The sequence below is a fragment of the Podarcis liolepis genome (genome assembly GCF_965112155.1).
Source record: "Podarcis liolepis genome assembly, chromosome: 2".
NCBI classification, from domain to species: domain Eukaryota; kingdom Metazoa; phylum Chordata; class Lepidosauria; order Squamata; family Lacertidae; genus Podarcis; species Podarcis liolepis.
In genome coordinates, this window is record NC_139555.1 from 124446580 (window position 1) to 124468721 (window position 22142).

General features: G+C 44.1%; 2 protein-coding genes across 3 annotated transcripts in view; one reads left to right on the plus strand and one right to left on the minus strand.

Annotated features, from left to right (window-relative positions):
• LOC310701616 (uncharacterized protein) overlaps positions 1-4480 on the minus strand; it is a 51509-nt gene extending 47029 nt beyond the window's left edge. For both annotated transcript variants that reach the window (XM_083492783.1, XM_083492784.1), the window contains exon 1: positions 4332-4480. In XM_083492783.1, coding sequence (XP_083348909.1) covers positions 4332-4464 — 133 coding nt within the window. In that variant the 5' untranslated portion in view covers positions 4465-4480. The remainder of the gene's footprint in view (positions 1-4331) is intronic.
• A 6608-nt stretch (positions 4481-11088) lies between these two features.
• LOC310701703 (vomeronasal type-2 receptor 26-like) lies at positions 11089-20404 on the plus strand. The gene is made up of 4 exons (XM_083492987.1): positions 11089-11250; positions 17218-17445; positions 18374-18500; positions 19417-20404. Exons 1-4 carry the CDS (start codon positions 11221-11223, stop codon positions 20325-20327), a joined length of 1296 nt encoding a protein of 431 aa, XP_083349113.1. The 5' UTR covers positions 11089-11220; the 3' UTR covers positions 20328-20404.
• Positions 20405-22142: the final 1738 nt, after the last annotated feature.

Here is a 22142-nt window from a genome sequence, read left to right on the forward strand (position 1 = left end):
TCTGTGAGAGCACCTGCTGCCTGTTTTATGCTGCTATGTGCCTCAGAAAAAGTCTGTAAAGTCATATATATATATATATATATATATATATATATATATGCACTTGTAATTCACTCTTCATGCCTCATGTAGCAGTATTATTTGATATTGAATTATTTTGGTCTTTTGAGTGTAGCTTATTATCTAGAATAACAAATGGGATAAATGTAGAAATAGTCGTGGAAAGAGGCGTATATTACACTCATACCAAAGACAGAGACTGAAAAGACTCAACTTAAGAACTACCGCCCAATATCATTACTTAATGTGGATTATAAAATTTTTGCAGACATTTTGGCAAAAAGACTGAAAAGAGTTTTGATGGAAAAGATTCATAAGGACCAAGCAGGCTTTCTCCCAAAAAGGCATTTATCAGATAATGTGAGGAACATAATAGACATTTTGGAACTACTGGAGGTGCAGTTTTGATTTTTGTAGACGCGGAGAAAGCCTTTGACAACATTTATTGGAGTTTTATGAAAAAGAATCTTCATGGGATGGGGGTAGGTCAGGGATTTGAGAATGGTATAGGTGCGATATACTCTGAGCAAAAAGCTAAGTTGATTGTAAATAACGTGATAACTGAAGACTTTAAGATAGAAAAAGGGACACGACAGGGGTGCCCAATTTCCCCATTACTTTTTATTTCTGTTCTGGAGGTGTTGCTTAATATGATTAGAGATGACCAGCAGGTTAAAGGTGTACAGGTCGGAGCCAAACATTACAAGTTAAGGGCTTTTGCAGATGACTTAGTACTTACTTTACAAGAGCCAGACACTAGTACAAAAAGAGTGTTGGAGTTAATTCAAGAATTTGGTCAAGTAGCCGGATTTAAATTGAATAAACAAAAGACTAAGGTTTTGGGGGAAAATTTAACAGTTATGGAGAGGGAGAAGTTCCAGAATGAAACAGGTTTGACAGTGGTGAAGAAGGTGAAATACTTAGGGGTTCATTTGACATCTAAGAATTTGAACTTGTATAAAGACAACTATGAAAAGTGCTGGTCAGAAATCAAAAAAGATATAGAAATATGGTCAAATTTGAAATTGTCAATGTTAGGTCGAATTGCAGTTATTAAGATGAATGTATTGCCTAGAATGTTATTTTTGTTTCAAACATTGCAAATCCTTGACAAGATGGATTGTTTCAAGAGGTGGCAGAAGGATATTTCGAAATTCGTCTGGCAGGGCAAAAAACCCAGAATAAAATTTAAAATTTTGACGGATGCAAAAGAAAGAGGGGGATTTGCCCTGCCGGACTTAAAGCTCTACTACGAAGCAGCAGCGTTCTGCTGGCTGAAAGAGTGGTTGCTCCTCGAGAATACAGACATTTTGGACTTGGAAGGTTTTAATAATGTATTTGGTTGGCATGCATATCTATGGTATGACAAAATTAAGGTGCATAGGGCCTTTAAAAATCACATTGTCAGAAAAGCTTTATACAATGTTTGGATAAGATATAAAGATCTGTTGGAAAACAAAACCCCTAGATGGTTGTCACCTCTGGAGGCTAAAGCACTGAAAAAACTCAATATGGAGGCAAATGGCCGAAATATTGGGAAATTTTGGAACAAGATGGAGATAAGTTGAAGTTACAGAGTCATGAGAAATTGAAACCTAAAGTACGAGACTGGCTCCATTATTATCAAATAATGCAGGTGTATAAACAAGACAGGAAAATTGGCTTCCAGGTGGAGAAATCAAAATTAGAAACTGAACTGTTAGAACCCAATACTAAGAACTTGTCAAGAATGTATAATTTGCTGCTGAAATGGAATACACAAGATGAAACAGTTAAATCAGCTATGATTAAGTGGGCTCAGGACATTGGTCATAACATTATGTTTGCTGACTGGGAATGGTTGTGGAACACCGGGATAAAATTCACGGCATGTAATGCCTTAAAGGAAAATATTATAAAAATGATTTATAGGTGGTACACGACCCCAGTCAAGCTAGCAAAAATTTATCATTTGCCTGATAATAAGTGTTGGAAATGTAAAGAGACTGAAGGTACTTTTTACCACCTTTGGTGGACATGCCCGAAGATTAAGGCCTTTTGGGAGATGATATATAATGAAATGAAAAAGGTACTTAAATGTACCTTCACTAAGAAACCAGAGGCCTTTCTCTTGGGCATTGTTGGCCAATTGGTGTTAAAGAAAGATAGAACTTTCTTTATGTATGCTACGACAGCAGCAAGAATACTCATCGCAAAGTATTGGAAGACTCAAGATCTACCCACTCTGGAAGAATGGCAGATGAAAGTGATGGACTATATGACATTAGCTGAGTTGACTGGCAGAATCCGTGACCAGGGGAAAGAGACGGCGGAAGAAGACTGGAAGAAATTTAAAATCTATCTTAAGAACTATTATAAAATAGATGAATGTTAAAATGTCGAGGTTTTGAGAAGGAAAAAGAGATTACAGCGACATAAGACTGAGTTGAAGGAAAAATTAGTAAGACGTATGTTTGATAAAATCTAGATAGAAGTTGCTGAAATAATTTTGGACATTGGGATGCACAAAGGGGAGGTATGGGGAAGTCCGAGAAGTAAGGGATATGAAAAAAAGGTTATGAAACTATACATTCCTTCGAGTAGCACCTTAAAGACCAACTAAGTTAGTTCTTGGTATGAGCTTTCGTGTGCATGCACACTTCTTCAGATACACAAGTGTGCATGCACACGAAAGCTCATACCAAGAACTAACTTAGTTGGTCTTTAAGGTGCTACTGGAAGGAATTTTTTATTTTGACTATGGCAGACCAACACGGCTACCTATCTACTACTGAAACTATACATGTTTGTTTGTCTTTTTATTTGTTTGTATTGTTTAAATTTTTTTTGTAAAATCAATAAAAAAATTATAAACAAATAAATAAAAAAATGTAGAAATAATCTAAATCAGTAAAGAATAGATATATAGATCTATTAGATATAAGCACATGTAAACGTGTTTTAGTATATCAAGTAATGTAATGTGTTCTGTATAAACTCTAAACAGAGAATCTTGTGGAGTCTTTTCTAGGAGAAAAAAGCTATGTTTCTCAAGGGTCAAACAACCCAGGGCAACCTCCACACATATAAATACCACAGAAAATGGGTTTGGGTCCCACAAAATCCAGAAAACCACGAATAATCCAGAAAGACAGGTGCAGAGTTGTAAAGTGACATGTTTTACCTCAGAAACTGACATTAACATTTTGACCTCTTTGCCAGTGTACTCTTAATTATCCTCTCAGAAACAATTTTTAAAGGCAGATTGAAAAATAGAAAGAAATTTTTAGGATGCATAGAGGAAATTCGACACAGTGGAAGAGAAGAATGAGAATAGTGTTATACAGATTTGAAGTGACACAATGTATTGAGGCAGATGTCTTACTGCCAGAGAAATTCTTCACAATTTAGAGAAAGTTACAGATAGGTAGCCGTGTTGGTCTGCCATAGTCAAAATAAAAAATATCCTTCCAGTAGCGCCTTAAAGACCAACTAAGTTAGTTCTTGGTATGAGCTTTCGTGTGCATGCACACTTCTTCAGATACACTGAAACAGAAGTTGCCAGATCCTTCTATATAGTGAGAAGGTGGGGAGGGGTATTACTCAGAAGGGTGGTGGGAATGGGTGATTGGCAGAGCTCCTGAATAGACAACCAGCTATGTGGTGCTGAATGCTCTCTGTTCTCTCCTGTTTCCTGTTTTTGTTTTCCAGTTTAAACCAATTCATGAACCTAGAACTCATACACTGAGCATTAATGATGAACCATATGTTATAGACATTCCTGCAAATTTATTCTGCTAGTTTTGAGATATACAAATGACATGAGAAGACCCGGTCTACATGTTTGTATCATTTATTATTCATATGTTCCTTGTTTTTAAAAGGAAATAAAAAATTATTCCAAAAAGAAAAGGGCGACACACAGCATAGGCCCCATCTGTATTCAAACTGCAAAGCAGCATCACGTTACTTTAAAGAGTCGTGGCTTCTACTGCTGTGTGATGGAGCAGTAAGTTTTTTGACATTGGTAGGGCATTCAGATCACGGCACTGGTATTAGACATTTTGAGCTGCCAATACATTGTGGTGGCCGGGGAGCTGTGATGTATTCCTAGCTCAAATTCCCTGCAGATGACAAAGGCGCAGGCAGGCAGGTGGTGGAGCCCAGAAAGGTGCTCACCTTCTCAATCTCCGCCTGCCTGTCTGCCTCCCCCCACCCCCAGGCTGAGCAAGCCCCAATACCTCTCTGGCTCCATCCCTCCATGTCCCCATCTCCCCTCCCCTGGAACTCACCAGATCTCTCTGAGAGCCCTAGAGAGGAACGCTCAGAGGTTGTGAGGAGGGATGCAGGAGACAACCTGACCAGGTCAACCGTCCATCTTCCCCCTTCCATCCCCGCTAGCTTTGCAGGATCCATCTCTTTCATTCATCCTTCCTGAAGAGTCAAGGAGCCAAAACAAGCTGCAAGGTCCTGGGAGAGAGGAAGAAGCAAAGGGAGCCTCAAAGGCCCTGCAGGGAAGAAGAAGAGAAGAAGATGAAGCGTTTGGATTTGATATCCCGCTTTATCACTACATAAAGGAGTCTCAAAGTGGCTAACATTCTCCTTTCCCTTCCTCCCCCACAAAAAACACTCTGTGAGGTGAGTGGGGCTGAGAGACTTCACAGAAGTGTGACTAGCCCAAGGTCACCTAGCAGCTGCATGTGGAGGAGCGGAGATGCGAACCCGGTTCACCACATGACGAGTCTACCGCTCTTATCCACTACACCACACTGGCTCTCCTGAGAATAGATCCCATTAAACTATTTATTTGAAAAGAAAATAGCATGGTGGCTTTCCCTATTAGAAGCAATATCTTTGAAAAAAGTAAATATGAGGATAAATTGAGCGACATATAAAAAGCTGTTAACAGAAACTGACAACCAATTAAAATTAAAGGACTTTGAAGATGTAAGAGAAAATGTAACAGACTGGTTACAATATTTACAACTAAATGAAACTTTAGAAATCATAAAAAGAAAGGATTTAGTTATCAAGTGTCAAGATTTCAGAGAGAAATAGTAGAAAGTAGTAGAAAACTGCTGTAAAAAATGAACGACCTGCTTTTGGAATGGGACACTAAAGAGGCCCAGGTCAAATGCGTTATGAAAAAAATGGGCGAAGGGTGTGGGATATAATAAATTAATGACAGACTGGGAAAGGCTTTGGAAGTTAGATTTGGAAGTTAGACCACCGAGACCACATAACACCGGTCTAGAAAGACCTACACTGGCTCCCAGTACGTTTCCGAACACAATTCAAAGTGTTGGTGCTGACCTTTAATGCCCTAAACGGCCTCGGCCCAGTATACCTGAAGGAGCGTCTCCACCCCCATCGTTCTGCCCAGACACTGAGATCGAGTGTCGAGGGCCTTCTGGCAGTTCCCTCCCTGCGAGAAGCCAAGTTACAGGGAACCAGGCAGATGGCCTTCTCGGTAGTGGCTCCGGCCCTGTGGAATGCTCTCCCACCAGATATCAAAGAGAAAAACAACTACCAGACTTTTAGAAGACATCTGAAGGCAGCCCTGTTTAGAGAAGCTTTTAATGTTTAATAGATTATTGTATTTTAATATTGTTGGAAGCCACCCAGAGTGGATGGGGAAACCCAGCCAGATGGGCAGGGTATAAAAAGTAAGCACCAGGACTTCTTCCAAACACATTTTTATTCAAGGTCACAGTCTGGTCCCACGATGTTAATCTCGTAGCTGTGAAATCCCCAAGTGAACTGCAGCAACAATTTGACAAGCTCCCTCTAGAGGATACAATTTCTATTTGTGTCCATCTTTTTAAATCATGTCCAACAAAAGAAAGTTACTTTCAATTTTCAAATATTTTGTTTCTTTAGAATGCAACAGGCAACATTGGAATCAATTTGTTTCTCTTTTTTCTTGCTATCTGTCAAAATGTTCCATTGACAGTCAATGGACGTCTCCGATAATTTCTGCCTCTGACACCCCGTTCCCAGGTTTGAGACGGTGGAAACTTATTTTCCTTTACTCCCTCTCCAGCAGGCTTGAACAGTTTAATTTCCCCTCCTTTTTTCCTGCTTCCAAGGTTATAAATGAAGGAATTTTCGACCTTTATAAAGCGTCTTTCCAGGCTATTAGCTTACAAGATTTTAGCTTCAGTCTATTTACAGAAAGCGGAAGGCGGACTTCCTGTTTTGAACTTTCCCGCTTCGGTGCCAAATTAAGATATTTCTTAATCCAATTTTCTGTTTCTACTCACGGGTACTTGTTTAGAGTCCAATTGTTGACAGGAAAAAGTCAGCGCTCTCCGGCAATGGCTATGCGGCTTCCCTCCGTGAAAGTAGCCAATCAGTTCGCAGCACCGCGCCGATCACCCTACTTCACTCCGGAGCCCCAAAATGGGGTTCCCCATGAGTAGGGGAGGCGCTCCTGGTGCTCTGCCAAACCCCACGTTCCCAGGCTTCTTCCACCTGGGATTTCTAGCGGGTCCCCACCTTCGCCGTGGCGGGTAGACCCAGTTTCCACGGAGCCAGTTCCTCCAATCGGAGGAACTCCTCCATTTCACCGATGGCGCTAACCCGGAAGTCTTACACTAGCTGTGTTAAGAGTTCTTTTCTTAATAAAAGGGACCTGGGCCGGGGTGTGGCAGATTATTATTGGCATTTCTTCCCAGAGTCTTGCTGACCAAGCCTCGTGTGTATTTTTTTAAAAAGATATTTATTAGAATTTTCAACAAATTTTATGACATAAAAAACCCAACAAAAAACAAAGAAAAAGACAAAAAATACATGCAAAAAACATACAATCACAAGTATAGCTTCATTCCCTTATATTCATAGAACTTACTTTCCCGACCTCCTCATACCTCCCCTTTCTGCATTCCAATCTCTAATCAATTCTCTTCAGCAAATCCTTCCCCTAATTTCTATTTAAATTTTGACCTTTCTTTTCTTGCTTGCATATTCATTACAGCTAACAACCTCTTAATTTCTGAATCAACATCGTTTAACATTCAGCAATTTTGCCCAGTTTTTTTTAAAAAAAAAACTCTGCGCATTTATGTTTTGCAGGGTGCGAAAGGAGGGCTTTGCACCTTTATACAATATGCATGTGTGCTTGGGCCCAGGGTATTTTGCCTCAACATCCCCACTACTGACTCCCTGTTGCTACTCAGCTTTTTTTTTTTTTTAAAAAAAAAGTGTCCCCGGATTCATTGAAAAAAATCTGGTAACCATACTTCTCCCTCCTCTCTGAGGAGGAGGCCAGCTCTTCCCTTCACCTCTGTGCCTGTTTGATCTACGCTTGTCAGTGAGGGAACTTCTCTGACAGAAAGTTTTTTGGGAAACCCAGGGGGTGGGGGTTGGGTGGGTGGGTGTTTATTACATTTGTCCTTCACCCAAGGATCTCAGGGCAGTTCACAGCACAAAAATACAGGATAAAACCACAAAACATATAATAATAATAAACCCACAAAACAACATCTGCTGAATCGCCTCTGTCTTTACTTGCAATTTCGGTTTCCTTTTCCACCCCTCAAATTCATCAGAGTTGCCCTATCCTGAGCTGGCATCAGTGGGGGAAAATTTGTTTAAAGAACCAGAAAACCAACAGGATTCTGCCAGAGATAACGTATGATAGTTCAGGTAACTTCTAACTCTTAATCTTGGTATTTTTCACCAGTCTTTGGCATTTGCATCTCACAGTTTGGAGGCAGATCTTGGAGTTTTCATAAACATGTTTTTCTTCAGCCCAGCAGCTGTAGGTGGAGCTGCATAAAGTGTCTAGGAACTTGCAGAGGTGGTCCTACTTCTCCATATAATTATCAAAATGATAGTGTGTGTGGTTTTTTTTGCTTCCAAAGATCACATTTGAGTCCACTAAACGTGATGTTATGGATCTGACGCAGAAAGGTCTGGCAGATATATGCCTCCTGAGCCACCCAAAACTTGGGTGGGCTGAGATTTAGGACAGATGATAACTGCACCAGAATGAGGTTGGCTTGACTTCTCTCCACTTCAGATGTGACCCTTCTTCAGGGCTCTGTTAGTAAGAAGAAAGTTACTGCATCTTGCAAGCACCACAACAAAAGACTTCTAATTCTTTGTAATGGAGTAGACATAAAGGAGGTGCTTGTTATTGGGAGGAAAAAGATGGTCCTCATTCTACTGCTTCTACTGCCTTATGGGGACTGTGGGAAACTGAAGACAAAATGCCTCTTGTCTTTGGAAAGGGATGAGATAGATTCACCTAATTATTTCAGGCCAGGAGACCACCTCATCAGTGGGGTCATCTCTGCCACAAACACTATGTTTCTTCCTCATATCTTTAGCCAATGTCCTTCCACCAGCTTTTATTGGTAAGACCTTTTGTGGGGATGGAGTTCCTGGTGTTCCACTTGCTACCATTTCCATTATATCCAACTCATCTCCAGTTACTTTCTGGGGCCTTTCTCATTGTCTGGTACCTGCCTTTAAGCACATAAGAAGATCCCAATGGCAGATAAATTTGGGGGTGATGAGGCTCTCAGCGGCTACCAGTCACAATGGCTATGTTCTCCATTCACTGTCACAGGCACTATGCCTCTGGGTACCAGTAACTGAGAATCTCAAGTAGGGGAAGAGTTCTTGTGCTTCTCAGTTTTGCATGTGCATCTGGTTGGCTGACTTGAGGATGCTGGAACAGATAAGCCTTTGGGCTGATTTTGCAGGATTTTCCTGGAAAATGATGGAAGGAGAAGGATGTCTTTCTGCCTTAGGTTTAATATACAAGGGGGAAATATCTACTTTCTCAAAGCGGAATTATGATAGTGCTTTCTGGATCTTTTAATCACTGTTGAAGATCCATAATAATAATAATAATAATAATAATAATAATAATAATAATAATAATAATTTTATACCCCACCCATCTGGCTGGCTTTTCCCAGCCACTATGGGCAGCTTCCAACAAAATATTAAAATACAGTGGTCTGTTAATCATTAAAAGCTTCCCTAAACAGGGCTGCCTGTTTCTAAAAGTCTGGAAGTTGTTCTTCTCTTTTACATCTGGTGGGAGGGTGTTCCAAAGGGCGGGTGACACTACCGAGAAGGCCCTCTGCCTTGTTCCCTGTAACTTGGCATCTTGAAGTGAGGGAGCTGCCAGAAGGCCCTCGGCGGTGGACCTCAGTGTCCGGGCAGAACGATGGGGGTGGAGACGCTCTTTCAGATATACTGGGCCAAGGACGTTTAGGGCTTTAAACGTCAGCACCAACACTTTGAATTGTGCTTGGAAACGTACTGGGAGCCAATGTAGGTCTTTCAAGACTGGTGTTATTTGGTCTCGGGGGCCGCTCCCAATCACCAGTCTGGCTGCCGCATTCTGGATTACTTGTAGTTTCTGGGTCACCTTTAAAGGTAGCCCCACATAGAGCGCATTGCAGTAATCCAAGCGAGAGATAACTAAAGCATGCACCACTCTGGCTAGACAGTCCGCAGGCAGGTAGGGTCTCCGCCTGCGTACCAGATGGAGCTGGTAAGCAGCTGCCCTGGACACAGAATTGACCTGCGCCTCCATGGACAGCTGTGAGTCCAAAATGACTCCCAGGCTGCACATCTGGTCCTTCAGGGGCACAGTTGCCCCATTCAGGACCAGGGAGTCCTCCACACCTGCCTGCCTCCTGTCCCCCCTAAACAGTAATTCTATCTTGTCAGGATTCAGCCTCAATCTGTTAGCCGCCATCCGCCTCCAGACACTCACACAGGAACTTCACTGCCTTCACTGGTTCTGATTTGAAAGAGAGGTAGAGCTGAATATTAGAGGTAGAACAGAAATATTACTTGGACAGTGCTGGCATGTATATAATTTCTCCCCCCCAGGAAAGGACCCACAAAGTACTGGCAGCTCCTCTCCTTCTTGTATGCCATTCAAGCGATCAACCAGAATCAGAAGCTGTTACCCAACATCACCCTGGGCTACAGCATCCATGAGAACTTTTTTGATGGAAGGGTCACCTATGATGCTTTGCTAGACATGCTGTCAATTGGGCAGCTGAACTTTCCAAACTACAGCTGTGGTAAACAGACTAACTTACTGGCTGTTCTCGAAGGGTCCGACTCTCAAAACTCCATCCAGATTTCAAACGTGTTGGGCATCTATAAAATCCCACAGGTAGGAATGGAGAGAGGTATAACAGCATTATGATATTGGCAGTCTTATTTTCAACTACCCTCCTGTTGATCCCTAGCATCAAATTTGCCTTCTTTACAGCTGCCACAAACTTCAAGGAAATCACTGTTCCCACCAAAGGGTCCTTCCAATAGACCTTCCTCCTTCCTAAGATCTTCCCAATCTCATGTTGGGCTTAGAAATATTTAGGCTTTGATCTGAAATCAAACAAGATCCAAATCTTCCTTCTCTTCCCAGGTCACTTATGCTTTTGTCTCTCATGTTCGGAATGATAAGAGGCATTTCCCTTTTTTCTACCGGATGGTCCCCAAAGAAGAAGCCCTGTACCCAAGGATTGTCAAGCTGCTCCAGCACTTCCGATGGACGTTGATTGGCCTCCTTGCACCAGACACCGGCAATGGAGAGAGGTTCCTAAAGAGCTTGACACCCGTGCTCATCAAGAGCGGTGTCTGTGTTGTCATCTCACTAAGCATCCAAGGACTGAATACAAATGCAGTAGACATTCCTCGTCTTCCATTCCGCAAGTGGAGGCAAGTGCATGTATTTGTTTACTACGGGGAAATGACTTATTTCTTAGATGGGCTACTCATTATACAACAGTTTTTTGACACAGTGATGAAATTCATTGTTGGGGAAATCTTCATCACAACAGTTTTGTGGGATGTCGCCCTGGAGCTTATGTATAATGACATATCTTTCCAACACATCCATGGTATATTTTCCTTCTTCACTGAGACAAGTAAAGGGGCAAAATACGGTGATTTTCCACCCTTTTCTCTGGTATTAAGAAGTTTTGGGAGGGTGCTTTTAATTGTTTTTATTTAAAGCATGCATTCTCAGTGAAAGGCCGGACAAGATGCAGAGAGAGAGGGAAACTGGAGAGGCTTCCCCAAGATGATCTGGAAAGAATCCTCTCTCTAGACAGCTACAGGATCTACAACACTCTGCAAGCCGTGGCTCGTGCCTTAAATGCTGCATATTCATCTAGATCTAAGCAGAGGGGAACTGAGAGAATGGGACTTCAAAGGCTACAGCCATGGCAGGTATTTTCTTTCCCTTCATAGACATCACACCTGAGCATGACAATCGATTGTAGTGTTGCAGATATTGAATATTGTGCAGTTTGAAACGATTGGAAGCATAAGAACTGGAAGCATTCATTTCCTTTTGGAAATGAATTATTGTCCAGGCGCATAGAAATATTATTCACTCTTTACTCACAAACTATTTATAACAGAATGAGAACATCATTCTGTCCAACACAGGCTCGGGATCTCTCTCTCTCTCTCTCCCTCCCTCCCTCCCTCCCTCCCGCCCTCTCTCTCTCTCCTGCCTTTCAGCCTCCAGGCTGTTTGCTTTACCTTCAGGAGAGCTTCCTTTACATATTGACTCTATTGAGTTTGGGAGCCAAAGACAAAAAGGCAACTCCTTTCAAAAAGGAGATTTTGCAACCCAATACCTTCACCCCATGATCTAAGGTTACAACACTCACATGTTAGCTAGCAGAGAAGAGCAACCAGTTAGTTAATCTTAATCTCAGCAAGAGCCCAGAGCCTTTTAGAAAAAAAACTACTATGGAAAAACCCCAAAGTTTGCAAAACACATTACCCATTTTCCATTTTAAACTTTCCTTAATACATATACATTTTTCATTTCTGTTTGCTATTCTTATTCTTGCCTCATTGCACAGCTCCTCGAGCAACTGCTCCCATCATGTGCCCAATTCTCCTTTCCCCGCAAGTTGGAATTGTTTTGGGCAGGGGAGATGACATTGATCAGATTGTAATTAAATTTTCAATCTAACAATTCCAAATAAACATTTTACAAACTCTAAAATATCTGATGACTTTCCTTCTTCTCTTTCCATGGTTCATTTTACATCTTATACACTCCTGTATATTTTGCTATAACCATTCAAATCAGTTTTCTCCTTTTACATCCATCAAACATTATTTACGGGGTTGAATTTGTCTTAAGGCTGCCACCGTTTTCAGCTGTATACTGTTATTTTCCATATATTCAATTGTAGGGATATAGCGGAGTGGGGAGTGGGGTCCGGAGGGAGCACACTTCCCCACCAGCATGCAGCCACAGTCTGCCTGCACGCGTGACCTTGGGGTGCAGGGAAACCCCCCCCCAGACAAGCCACAGCTGTCTGGTACATTGTTCCACCTCTGCATGACCTTTCGTGATCTCAGCAGTTTGCGGTGTCCTGTCTGTAATCCTTTTCCATGAGACTTTTGTCTCCTATGTCATACACTGTGCAAGGGGAAAATGACGCTGTGGAACAGGTGCCAAAATAGCTTCGTACCACCCCACAATCTCAAGACGGAAGATGTGTAAAGGTCACAGCCCAAAAATGTATCTGCCTGGCTTGCATATTTGTCTCAATAAAAAGAGGCTCCACAGGAATGGTGGTAGCTCGCTCGCTCGCTTCAGACCACCTGTGCGCAGCTCACATCATGATCAACACCTGTCTTGGGCCTTCACTTCATCTGGCGCTCAACGTCTTTGGGGCTAGACTACTCACTTCGCCCGGCAAGGGTTTCAGACGCGTCCCAGCATCCTCTATAAAGGATCCCGGTGAGTATACGAAGGAAGGAAGATGGGGGGTTACGTTTCTGCCCAACGATTGCAACATCGTAAAGATCTCCAATATTTGCTCTCAAAAGCACGGCATCCCTATTCCTCCAAAGCATTTGATGCTCTCTTGAAGGAAATCGATGCCCGGTGTCCCTGGTATCCAGAGAGCGGGTCTCTCCGGCTCAGGGACTGGGAGCAAATAGGGCAGACCCTGCACTCGGCGCTGCGATCACCAGTGCAACTGCTTCAAACGTGGCACTTCTGCAGAGATGCGGTTCAGCGGTTCGGCCCTGCAGAAGTTCAGCCTGTTCTTTCTCTTCTCAACCCATCTGTTGCTCCCGCCCTGACGAGGGTGGAAGTTGCAGTTCCGCTGAGGCTGGCTTGTATGCAGCCAGCGCCTGAGAAACCAACAGCTGCAGCTGTGGTTTATCAGGGTTCTCAGCAATCCTCTCTTGTATCTCAACCCAAAAAACTTTCTTCTGATGCTTCATTTCAGCCCTCAAGTCTGCCTGGCTTGGCAGATCCAGCGGTGCTTTTTGAGTCGGTAAAGGTTCAGAATCTCGTCGCTGAAGAGCAAATGGTTAAGGAGGCAAAAGCATCTTCTCACCTAACTGTGGAAGGGCTTGCTGACCTAAACATGCTGAGTCCAGCCGCAAGGGCACCGGACGCTCACGACCAACAAGTTAGCTGTTGGGACCCTCTGCCTTATTCTGTAATCAGAAAGGTGGAAAAAGCTGATAATGAATTGGCTTTGACCAGCACCCATTCATGTGGACTGGAAGAGGATAAGTCCTCAAACCTTGCATTGACTCCTGATGATTGGAAATCTGTAATGAACATGCTCTTGAATCCTGGCCAGTTTGTCACTTGGCTTAGTACTTTTCGCCAAGCTGCAGAGCATCAAGCCCGTACGCATGCTGCCCAAAGCCGCCTCCTTGAACATCTGGCAGGAGGAGCACAGTCTAGTACTTTGGACAGGCAAAGTCAACTGCCTCAAAAGTATTTCCCCTTAATTGCTGCATGCGATTTGCAGGCATTTAAGAAAGTCGTTGTGAACCTGCAAACTCAATTGCTACAGAAAAAGTTTCCTGTGATTTCTGCATGCGCCCTACATGCCCTTCAAGCCCATAAAGCTAGTCTGCTTGTAGCTGCTTTGTTTTACCCAGGGAACAGCCAGTAATCGGGTCACCCTCTGACCCAGGACCAAAAAAGAGGGAATGTTTTCCTGTTCAGATAGCCCCACAGCCAGTAACATCTTTGAAAAACCTGCCACCAACGGCAGTGCGGGGCTGAATTTACTTATGAATTTACTGTAATTAATTATGCAGGAAGACATCGTTTTTTTCATTTGCTTGGGGAGGTTCATCTCATTCCCATCTCAGGCCAGGGGGTATCTTTTCCCCTGGAACTGTGGGTTTGATCCTCCACTAGTCCCACGTAATCTCTGCAAAAGGAACAACTGATTCTGTCTACATAGGTTTTCAGAACACAAGTGTGGCCACAGACTCTGCTAACGGGAGTCTGTTGCTCAACAGCTTTCCCCCCCCTTCTATGCTTGCATTTGCAGACACTCACCGAAAAAGGGGGATTTCCACCCTTCCGGCTTCTTCTATAGTTGTGCTTTACAGAAGCCAAATTCAAACCTTGAAATCATGTCTGATTTTGTCTCAGTGTTGCCCTTAAAGTGGCTGACGCAAGAGCCTATTTGGATGGACCAATGACCAATCTCAGGGCAAAAAATTAAATGCTTTATATGCCCTGGTAGCAGAGCAACTTAAGGTTCCGACTAGGTCCTGAAATCTGCTTCTAGTTGCCCAATTAGAATTTTCCAAACCTTTACAAGTTACCCACTGCACAATTTCAGCCTCTGCTGAGTTGCAAAGAGAAGCAAAAGCCCTTTCAGAGGGTATTTCCATAACTGCTAGCCATTGCACATGTTCTGCTGAACTAAAATGCCTCACTGGCACAGCGCTTATAGATGGATCAGACGCTGTTAGATCTTTGCGTTTAGAGATCTTAGTCACCACACACACAATCCCACAAACGTGCTTTACGTCCCACAGACACAAAAGCAGTCTACATTATAGGAATAGCTGGACCTTGCCACCATTCATCCCAAAATGCTCCCACATTGAAGCTGTGACAGATCTTATTAGGACCATTTTTGAGCATTACAGCTCACTGGCTTTGACCTTGTGCTTAATGCACTGCCCCTTCCACCAAGCCAATGTGGTCATTTTAATGCAACATCCTGTACTTTGGCAAATTGCTCTCGCAGTTTGTAAGAGAATTAAATATTTTAACTTACCCAAGATGTTTGCCTGCCTGTCACCTACGCGTTTCTCTCTGAACTCAGCACCCATCCCCCGAAGCCATCTACTGACAGGGTACGGGGGAGGGGAGTGCTGGAACCAACTTCCTGGAACTGTAGAGTGATGTGTTTTAAATTGTTCCACCTTAACTTGTTTCCCTCTCCTCAATGAGCGGAAATTGCTGTTTTTGATTTTAGTTTTCTAAGCTTTTCAGCCACACCCTGCAAATTGGTGCTGGATTCACAATATGCCTATCAATTGATTCATTGATTACCGATAATTCAAATCATAGATTAAAATCTTATTTGAGTCTTTTTCTTTTTGTGCTGTGTGCGTCTCATCAGCTAGCACGCTGTAAGTTTTTGTGGTAAACCACATCCTTGCGCGTAACCTGCACAGCTCGCTCTCTGCAGGAAATGAGAGGGCGGATGCGCCTCTGCGTAACTTAGCAACCAAGGCTTGTTTACAGACTGGTAGAACTTTTGATGCTTTTTCATCTAAGAAAAAAGTTAGCTGAACAATTTCGTTTACTTTTACTGCCAGCCAGAGCCCAGCTGGCTCAGTCTCTTAATCTCAAAGCTTGCTCACATTGCTCCATGTAATCTCAAGCATTTCCACATGCTGTGACTCCTAGCGACACAGAAGCCTTGCAATTGTGGCCAAGGGACTGTGCATTTTTAAGCCGTATTCCACAGTCCACACGTGAAACCCTTCCAGGGTTCATAAAAACTCAAAGGTTGCGCAACAAATGATTGCCTGTATTGTTATGGGCCAAGCCCAAGCGCTTAACATTCCTGCTTATTGTTTCTGTTTATTGCTTCCATCTTTTCCAGCAATCCTGCATCCAATGGGGTACTTCTCTTACCCACAGTAGTCCCTGTAATTCCACAGGTTAAACAAGTGTGGAAGGGGCCAATTACTCCCCAAAGACACTTTTGGAAAACATTAGGAAAGGGGGAGAAGTGTAGGCCCTAGGCAACATCCAGAATAAATCTAACACCTTGCAGTTTTTCATTTAACCATCTTGCTTTCGATTCAGACAGGTTTGCACCAGCAGACAGACATCTCCACAAGTCCAAGGACCTCGAGCTAACAACCTTTTATATCAACAGCTACCGGATCTGCAGCGGACCTGAAGTGGCGTGGCCTTGTGGCCCCTGACCACCCGGGGGCGGGTCTATGCTTTATTTTCTACCCCTACAGGTTTCCTGTGAGTTCCAGTTCAGTGTGTGCAATTCGCTCTCCAGCATGGTCTGGCATCATGGCCTGACCAGTCCAGCTCCAGTCCAACTCCAAGCTTCCAGCTTCCTATGGGAGATGCCAGTAAAGTACCATCGAGTGCAGACCAGGAAGAAGCCGCTTCAGTCACTTGGGTGACATCAAGCCTTTGTTCCTGCTGGACAATATCAGCTCTCTCGAGCCTGAACAACCAGAGACATTTCCTCACAGACTTGCTGCCATATATTTGCCTAACTTGCTGATGGCTCCATGCTGTTTCTTTCCATGCCATTCCTGCCTTTGCCAATGAATGTTTCATAATCGGTGGAACTAGCCTCACTAGCTGACCTCCTGATCTTCTATGACTCAAACACATCGTCACCTATGCTGTAATGTTTACCACCTGCCTTATTTGCTGCAATTGTTGTATGCAATGTATTCCTACTATTTTACAACTCTGCAAAGTTCGCTCTGGTCTCTGCGTCATGGCACTCGCTGCTTCTTATCAAATTTGGCTTAACACCTTACTCCCGGCATTATAAACTCCTCCAATTTGGAGTAAGCCCGGCTTTATACACACAGCACAGGTGGACTCGGGATCTGCTCTTTGATAGACAGAAAAGGGGAGATGTAGGGATATCGCGGAGTGGGGAGTGGGGTCCGGGGGGAGCACACTTCCCTACTTCATTCAATAAATGCTTTCCACTCTTCTTTCAGTGTATCTTCTTCTTGCTCTCTTATTCTGTATGTTAAATCTGCAATTTCTGCATATTCTGTCCACTTAAGTTGCCAATCCTCTTTAGCTGGGACCTTGCTGACTTTCCATTTATGGGCTAGCAAAACAGGGGCCTATGCTTCCCTTTATTCTAAATGCTCTCATCTTTCCTTCTGTTCCAGCTCCACCCTTTCCTAGGAAACACCCAGTTCTACAATTCTTCCATGGACAGAGTGTATTTGGATGAGAATGGGGAGCTGGCAGCTGACTTGGACATTGTGAACTGGGTGGTGTTCCCCAATACATCTGTCCTCAGAGTGAAGTTTGGGAGTATCGACAGACAGGGATCCCCAGACCTGAAGTGCTCCATCGACCGGGAGGCCATTGTGTGGCCCAAGTGGCTCAATCAGGTGACGGGGAGTGGGAATGATGCCTGTCATTTTGCTGTCTTTTCTATGAGCTCTAATAAGTGCTCCCTATTCTGTGGGCTGCTGCCCTCAGTTGCCTGTCAACTCCAGCACTGGGCTGTTGTTCAAGATAGTTCCTACAGCTCCTCTGCTCAGCTGGGTGTCAAAGGAGGCTTCCTGCTAAAGTGTGTGTATGGGGAAAGGGGGGTTCCTTGCTTTTCGGTTGTTACGTGAATTTTATTAGTAGTGAATATACAGAACTTTATTTAATGGAGGTCCTTTGTTTTTTCCTGAATTTCATCATGAATAATTCATGTAATGGACAGTGATGGGCATAGGCGCCGACTCCATGGGGCCTGAGGGGGCCCGAGCCCCCTCAAAAATTCGTTTGGGGGGGCAGAGTCCCCCCAATAATTTAAGAAAATTATTAGGCACCTTGCCAAAAACCGCGCAGGGGACTCCGGCGTGCGCCTCCCAAAGTGACCGGGAGCTCCTGAGAAGGGGCGGGCAGGTCGGTCAGTCAGAGGAAGACCCCCAGCGGCGGGACTTTAGAAAGGAATGGAGCCGCGGGGCCGAGGAACGGCGTATTCGTCGCCGGCGAGGGACCGGGGTGAGGGGAGAATGGAGGGGACAGGAGTTCCTGCCGCCGGAGCGGGGCTTTTTTCTGGGTTCGGCTAAGGTGACGTTGGTAGGAGGGGGTGGCCGCCTCCCGGCGCGAAGCCTGGGGAGGGCAGGCCGGTTCTTGCATGCAAAAGCACCACTGCCATCCTGCCGCCAGTATGGACCCCGGTATGGGCCCGCCCAATATTTTTTATAAGTCGGCGTCCCTGGTGATGGGACATGCTTAGTTTCAAGCTATAGTCTAGATGCTACAGCAGATACTATCCCTCAAAGAACAATTCTCATTGACGCTCTTCGTTTTTGTGCCTAGACCATTCCTACTTCCAGGTGTGTGGAAAGCTGCCGCCCTGGATCCGTCAAGGTGATTCAGGAAGGGAAGCCTCTTTGCTGTTATGAATGTCTTCACTGTGCAGAAGAGACCATCTCCACTCAGGAAGGTGGGCGACTCCAAGGGAAAGGCTGGCCTTGGGGAAGAGAGAAGCGTTCAGTCAGGAATCTCTCAAAACCATTTTTGGGCAGGATCAGGCTGGTATGCTTCATGTGTGGGAGAGAACTGGGTGGTTCAAATCATCATCATCATCAATCTCTTTTTATGATTATAGTTTATTATATTGTTCTAGAATGTATCATCATCATCATCAACATCATATATATATAAATATGATCAAATGTGAAGGAGGGAGGTCTAAACCACGGAGCCTCTTGGTCTTGCTGATCGGAAGGGCAGCGGTTTGAAACTACGCGACGGGCTGAGGTCCCGTTTCTCTCTGAGCTTCTTCCATCCTAGCAGTTCAAAAGCACACCAGTGCAAGTAGATGGATAGGTGTCACTGCAGCGGGAAGGTAAAAAATGTTTCCATGCCCTCTGGCATTCGTCATGGTGTCCCTTTGCACCAGAAGCGGTTTAGTCATGCTGGCCACATGACCCAGAAAGCTGTCTGTGGACAAACACCAGCTCCCTTGGCCTGAAGCGAGATGAACGCTGCACCCCATAGTTGCCTTTGACTAGACTTAACTGTCCCAGGGTCCTTAAGAAGGGAGATTGTTATGGACCTACGGTAGATATTAGACTTCTGCACAGATCCCTGATCCTCCTTTTGGCCCTAGTATAGGGGGATCCAAGCAGCCCAACCTGCCAGAGGGCAAGCTGGGGATCTCCAGCCCTGGAATCTGTCCCAAATTTATTCGGGGTAGAGCTAATGTTTAGAAAAACCTAATGAAACACCTGTAAGTGATCTGTGGCTGCCCCAGACTGACTTGGTCAACAACTGAATCTCTCCCAAGAGGCTGAATATTGCTCAGGGCTTGGCCGAATCCAGAGTAGTAGACATTACTCTCTCTCTTTCTCTCGCAGATGCAGACCATTGCAAAAAATGCCCAGAAAATCAGCATCCAAACATGAACCGAGATCAATGTGTGTTCAATCATATCACCTTCCTAGCCTACGAAGAATCTCTGGGGGTTGTCCTACTTTCCCTTGCCCTACTGGGGTCCTTCGCCACAAGCTTTGTTTTAGGAATCTTTATTAAATACAAAGAAAGTCCCATAGTCAAAGCCAACAACCGGGACCTCTCCTACATCCTCCTGGTCTCCCTCCTGCTTTCCTTTTTGTCCTCCTTCCTGTTCATTGGGAGGCCAAGGAAAGGGACCTGCCTTCTCCAACAAACAGCCTTCAGCATCATCTTCTCTGTTGCTGTTTCTTCTGTGTTGGCAAAAACCATCACTGTGGTTCTGGCCTTCCTGGCCACCAAGCCAGGAAACAGGGTGAGGAGATGGCTGGGGAAGAGTCTGGCCAACTCCATTGTCATTTCCTGTTCTTGTGTCCAAGTTGTCATCTGCATGATCTGGCTGGGGATCTCGCCACCATTCCCAGACTCTGACATGCACTCCCAGCCTGGGGAGATCATCCTGCAATGCAACGAAGGGTCTGTGGCCATGTTCTATGGTGCCCTTGGCTACATGGGCTTCTTGGCTGCCATCTGCTTCACGGTGGCTTTCCTGGCCAGGAAGCTGCCTGGGGCCTTCAATGAAGCCAAGCTGATCACCTTCAGCATGCTGGTCTTCTGCAGTGTTTGGGTGTCCTTTGTGCCCACCTACCTGAGCACCAAAGGGAAATTCATGGTAGCCGTTCAGGTTTTCTCCATCTTGGCCTCCAGTGCTGGGCTCCTGGGCTGCATCTTCATTCCCAAATGCTACATTATTTTGCTGAGACCTGATTTGAATGCAAAGGAGCACCTGACAGCAAAAGCTAAAGATAGCATCTGATTCTTAAAATATTATTTTTCAAGAAGGTAGGGAAGTGAGATTCTTGAAAAATAATATTTCAATTAAAAAAATCATTACCCTCATTTGATCATGTAGAACCAACCAACTTAATGGAAATAGTTATGAAATTTGGCTGAAAATTTGTTAATACTTTGGAAGATATAGATCACATAAATCACAGGGAATTCACATTACCAAATTTTTGTAATTATTCTTGGAATGGAACAAGGATGTCCACTGTCACTCCTGTTATTTCTCCAAGTGAATCTCCAGCCCCTGGCTCTCCTACTTCCTCATTCATCGTCACCTCCTCTACGGGTACTGCTAAGTACCCTCTGTCTTTGAGTTCTTTGCTCTCCTACTTTTAAGGCTCGCTGGGTTCTGGAAGATGGTGGGTCTAGAATGGTTTCTAATGACGTGTCAGCCAGATGTTGCTCTGGCTCTCCCATGATTTCCCAACTTTCCCCCTCATCTTCCTCTGAGCTGTGACTTCCCTCAAACCCCTGTTGTAAATCTATACTGTCTTCCTCTTCCTCCTCCCTGGGAGGGTCAGGATGGAGAGGTGGTCTCCCCCATTCCTCCCTAGCCCTTGGTCATCTTGGTTAGCCTCCACTCCATGCCTGTCAACTCATCAATATCTTCCTTAATTTATGGTGCCCAGAACTGGACACAGTATTCCAGGAGTGGTCTGACCAAGGCAGAATAGAGTGGGACTATTACTTCCCTTGATCTGGACACTATACTTCTGTTGAAGCAGACCAGGATTTCAACATTATTTTTATTAGAGTTAAAATTTGTTCTCTTTTCCCCCGATTGTATAAAAATCAATGCTGTATTTTAATATGTTGTGAGCCATGCAGGGACCTTACAGTGAGGGCTGGTAATCAATATTATTATTTAATATGTTAAAATGTTGCTGCATCACACTGTTGACTCATGTTAAGCTTCTGGTGTAATAAGCCACTTGTCCTATATTTAGGCCTCTGCTTATTCTCTACAGCCTCAGCAAGGTGTTGTTAACATTTTGCTCCTTCAGACCATATACACAGGGACCTAGGGAACTTTGTGTTCAGGACCCTTGTGTGTCTGGGACCCATAGATGGCTGTGGGGACATGCAACAGACCACGCTTATAGAGAGCATGAAACCCACAAAAATGTTTAGCTCCATTGGGCCCTTAACTTTAGAAAAGGGGGGAGTTTCAGGGAGCATGTGGAAGATTGGGGAAAATCAAAACCCATTTCTCCTGATCAGAATTGATGAGTTGATGACCACTGTAAGCAGATGAAAACATTAGCAGGATTGCAATTGCTATGGAGTGATGTAAAATATGGACTATTGAACAGTATGCATTTGAAAACCACTGGAGGGGAAGGTGAGAAGTCCAAAGATTTGGAGAGATCTTTAAATATAGATATGTATGGTTGTATTGTTATAATCTTATACTTGTAAAATCAAATAAAAACTATTAAAAGAAAAGAATTGATGAGTTGGTTGTGTTGAGTGCTCACAGCCCATCCCAGGCAAAACATTCAGGTTCATTGGGCCTTTAAACCAAAATGGGGGCTGAAGGGGCCACATAGGTCAGAGGGACTTGAAACCCATTCCTTGTCATCAAGAACAACAGGAAATTCACATAGGGGGTCCAAGCAACCCACCCTGAAAACAATATTAGCTTCATCCCTCTCTTAAACCAAAACAGGCTTTCAGGGGCCACCTGGAAGGTTGGGGCGCTCTAACACATCCCTTGGGATTGCAGGGGGATGAGATGGTTGTGCACAACCCGCCACCCTCAAAAATATGTTTGTGGTGACAT

Coding starts and splice junctions, on each gene's coding strand:
- LOC310701703 (XM_083492987.1), top strand. CDS start 11,221: ATGGGACTTCAAAGGCTACAGCCATGGCAG. Junction 11,251..17,217: donor AAAGGCTACAGCCATGGCAG/GTATTTTCTTTC, acceptor CTTCTGTTCCAG/CTCCACCCTTTCCTAGGAAA. Junction 17,446..18,373: donor GGCCCAAGTGGCTCAATCAG/GTGACGGGGAGT, acceptor TTTTGTGCCTAG/ACCATTCCTACTTCCAGGTG.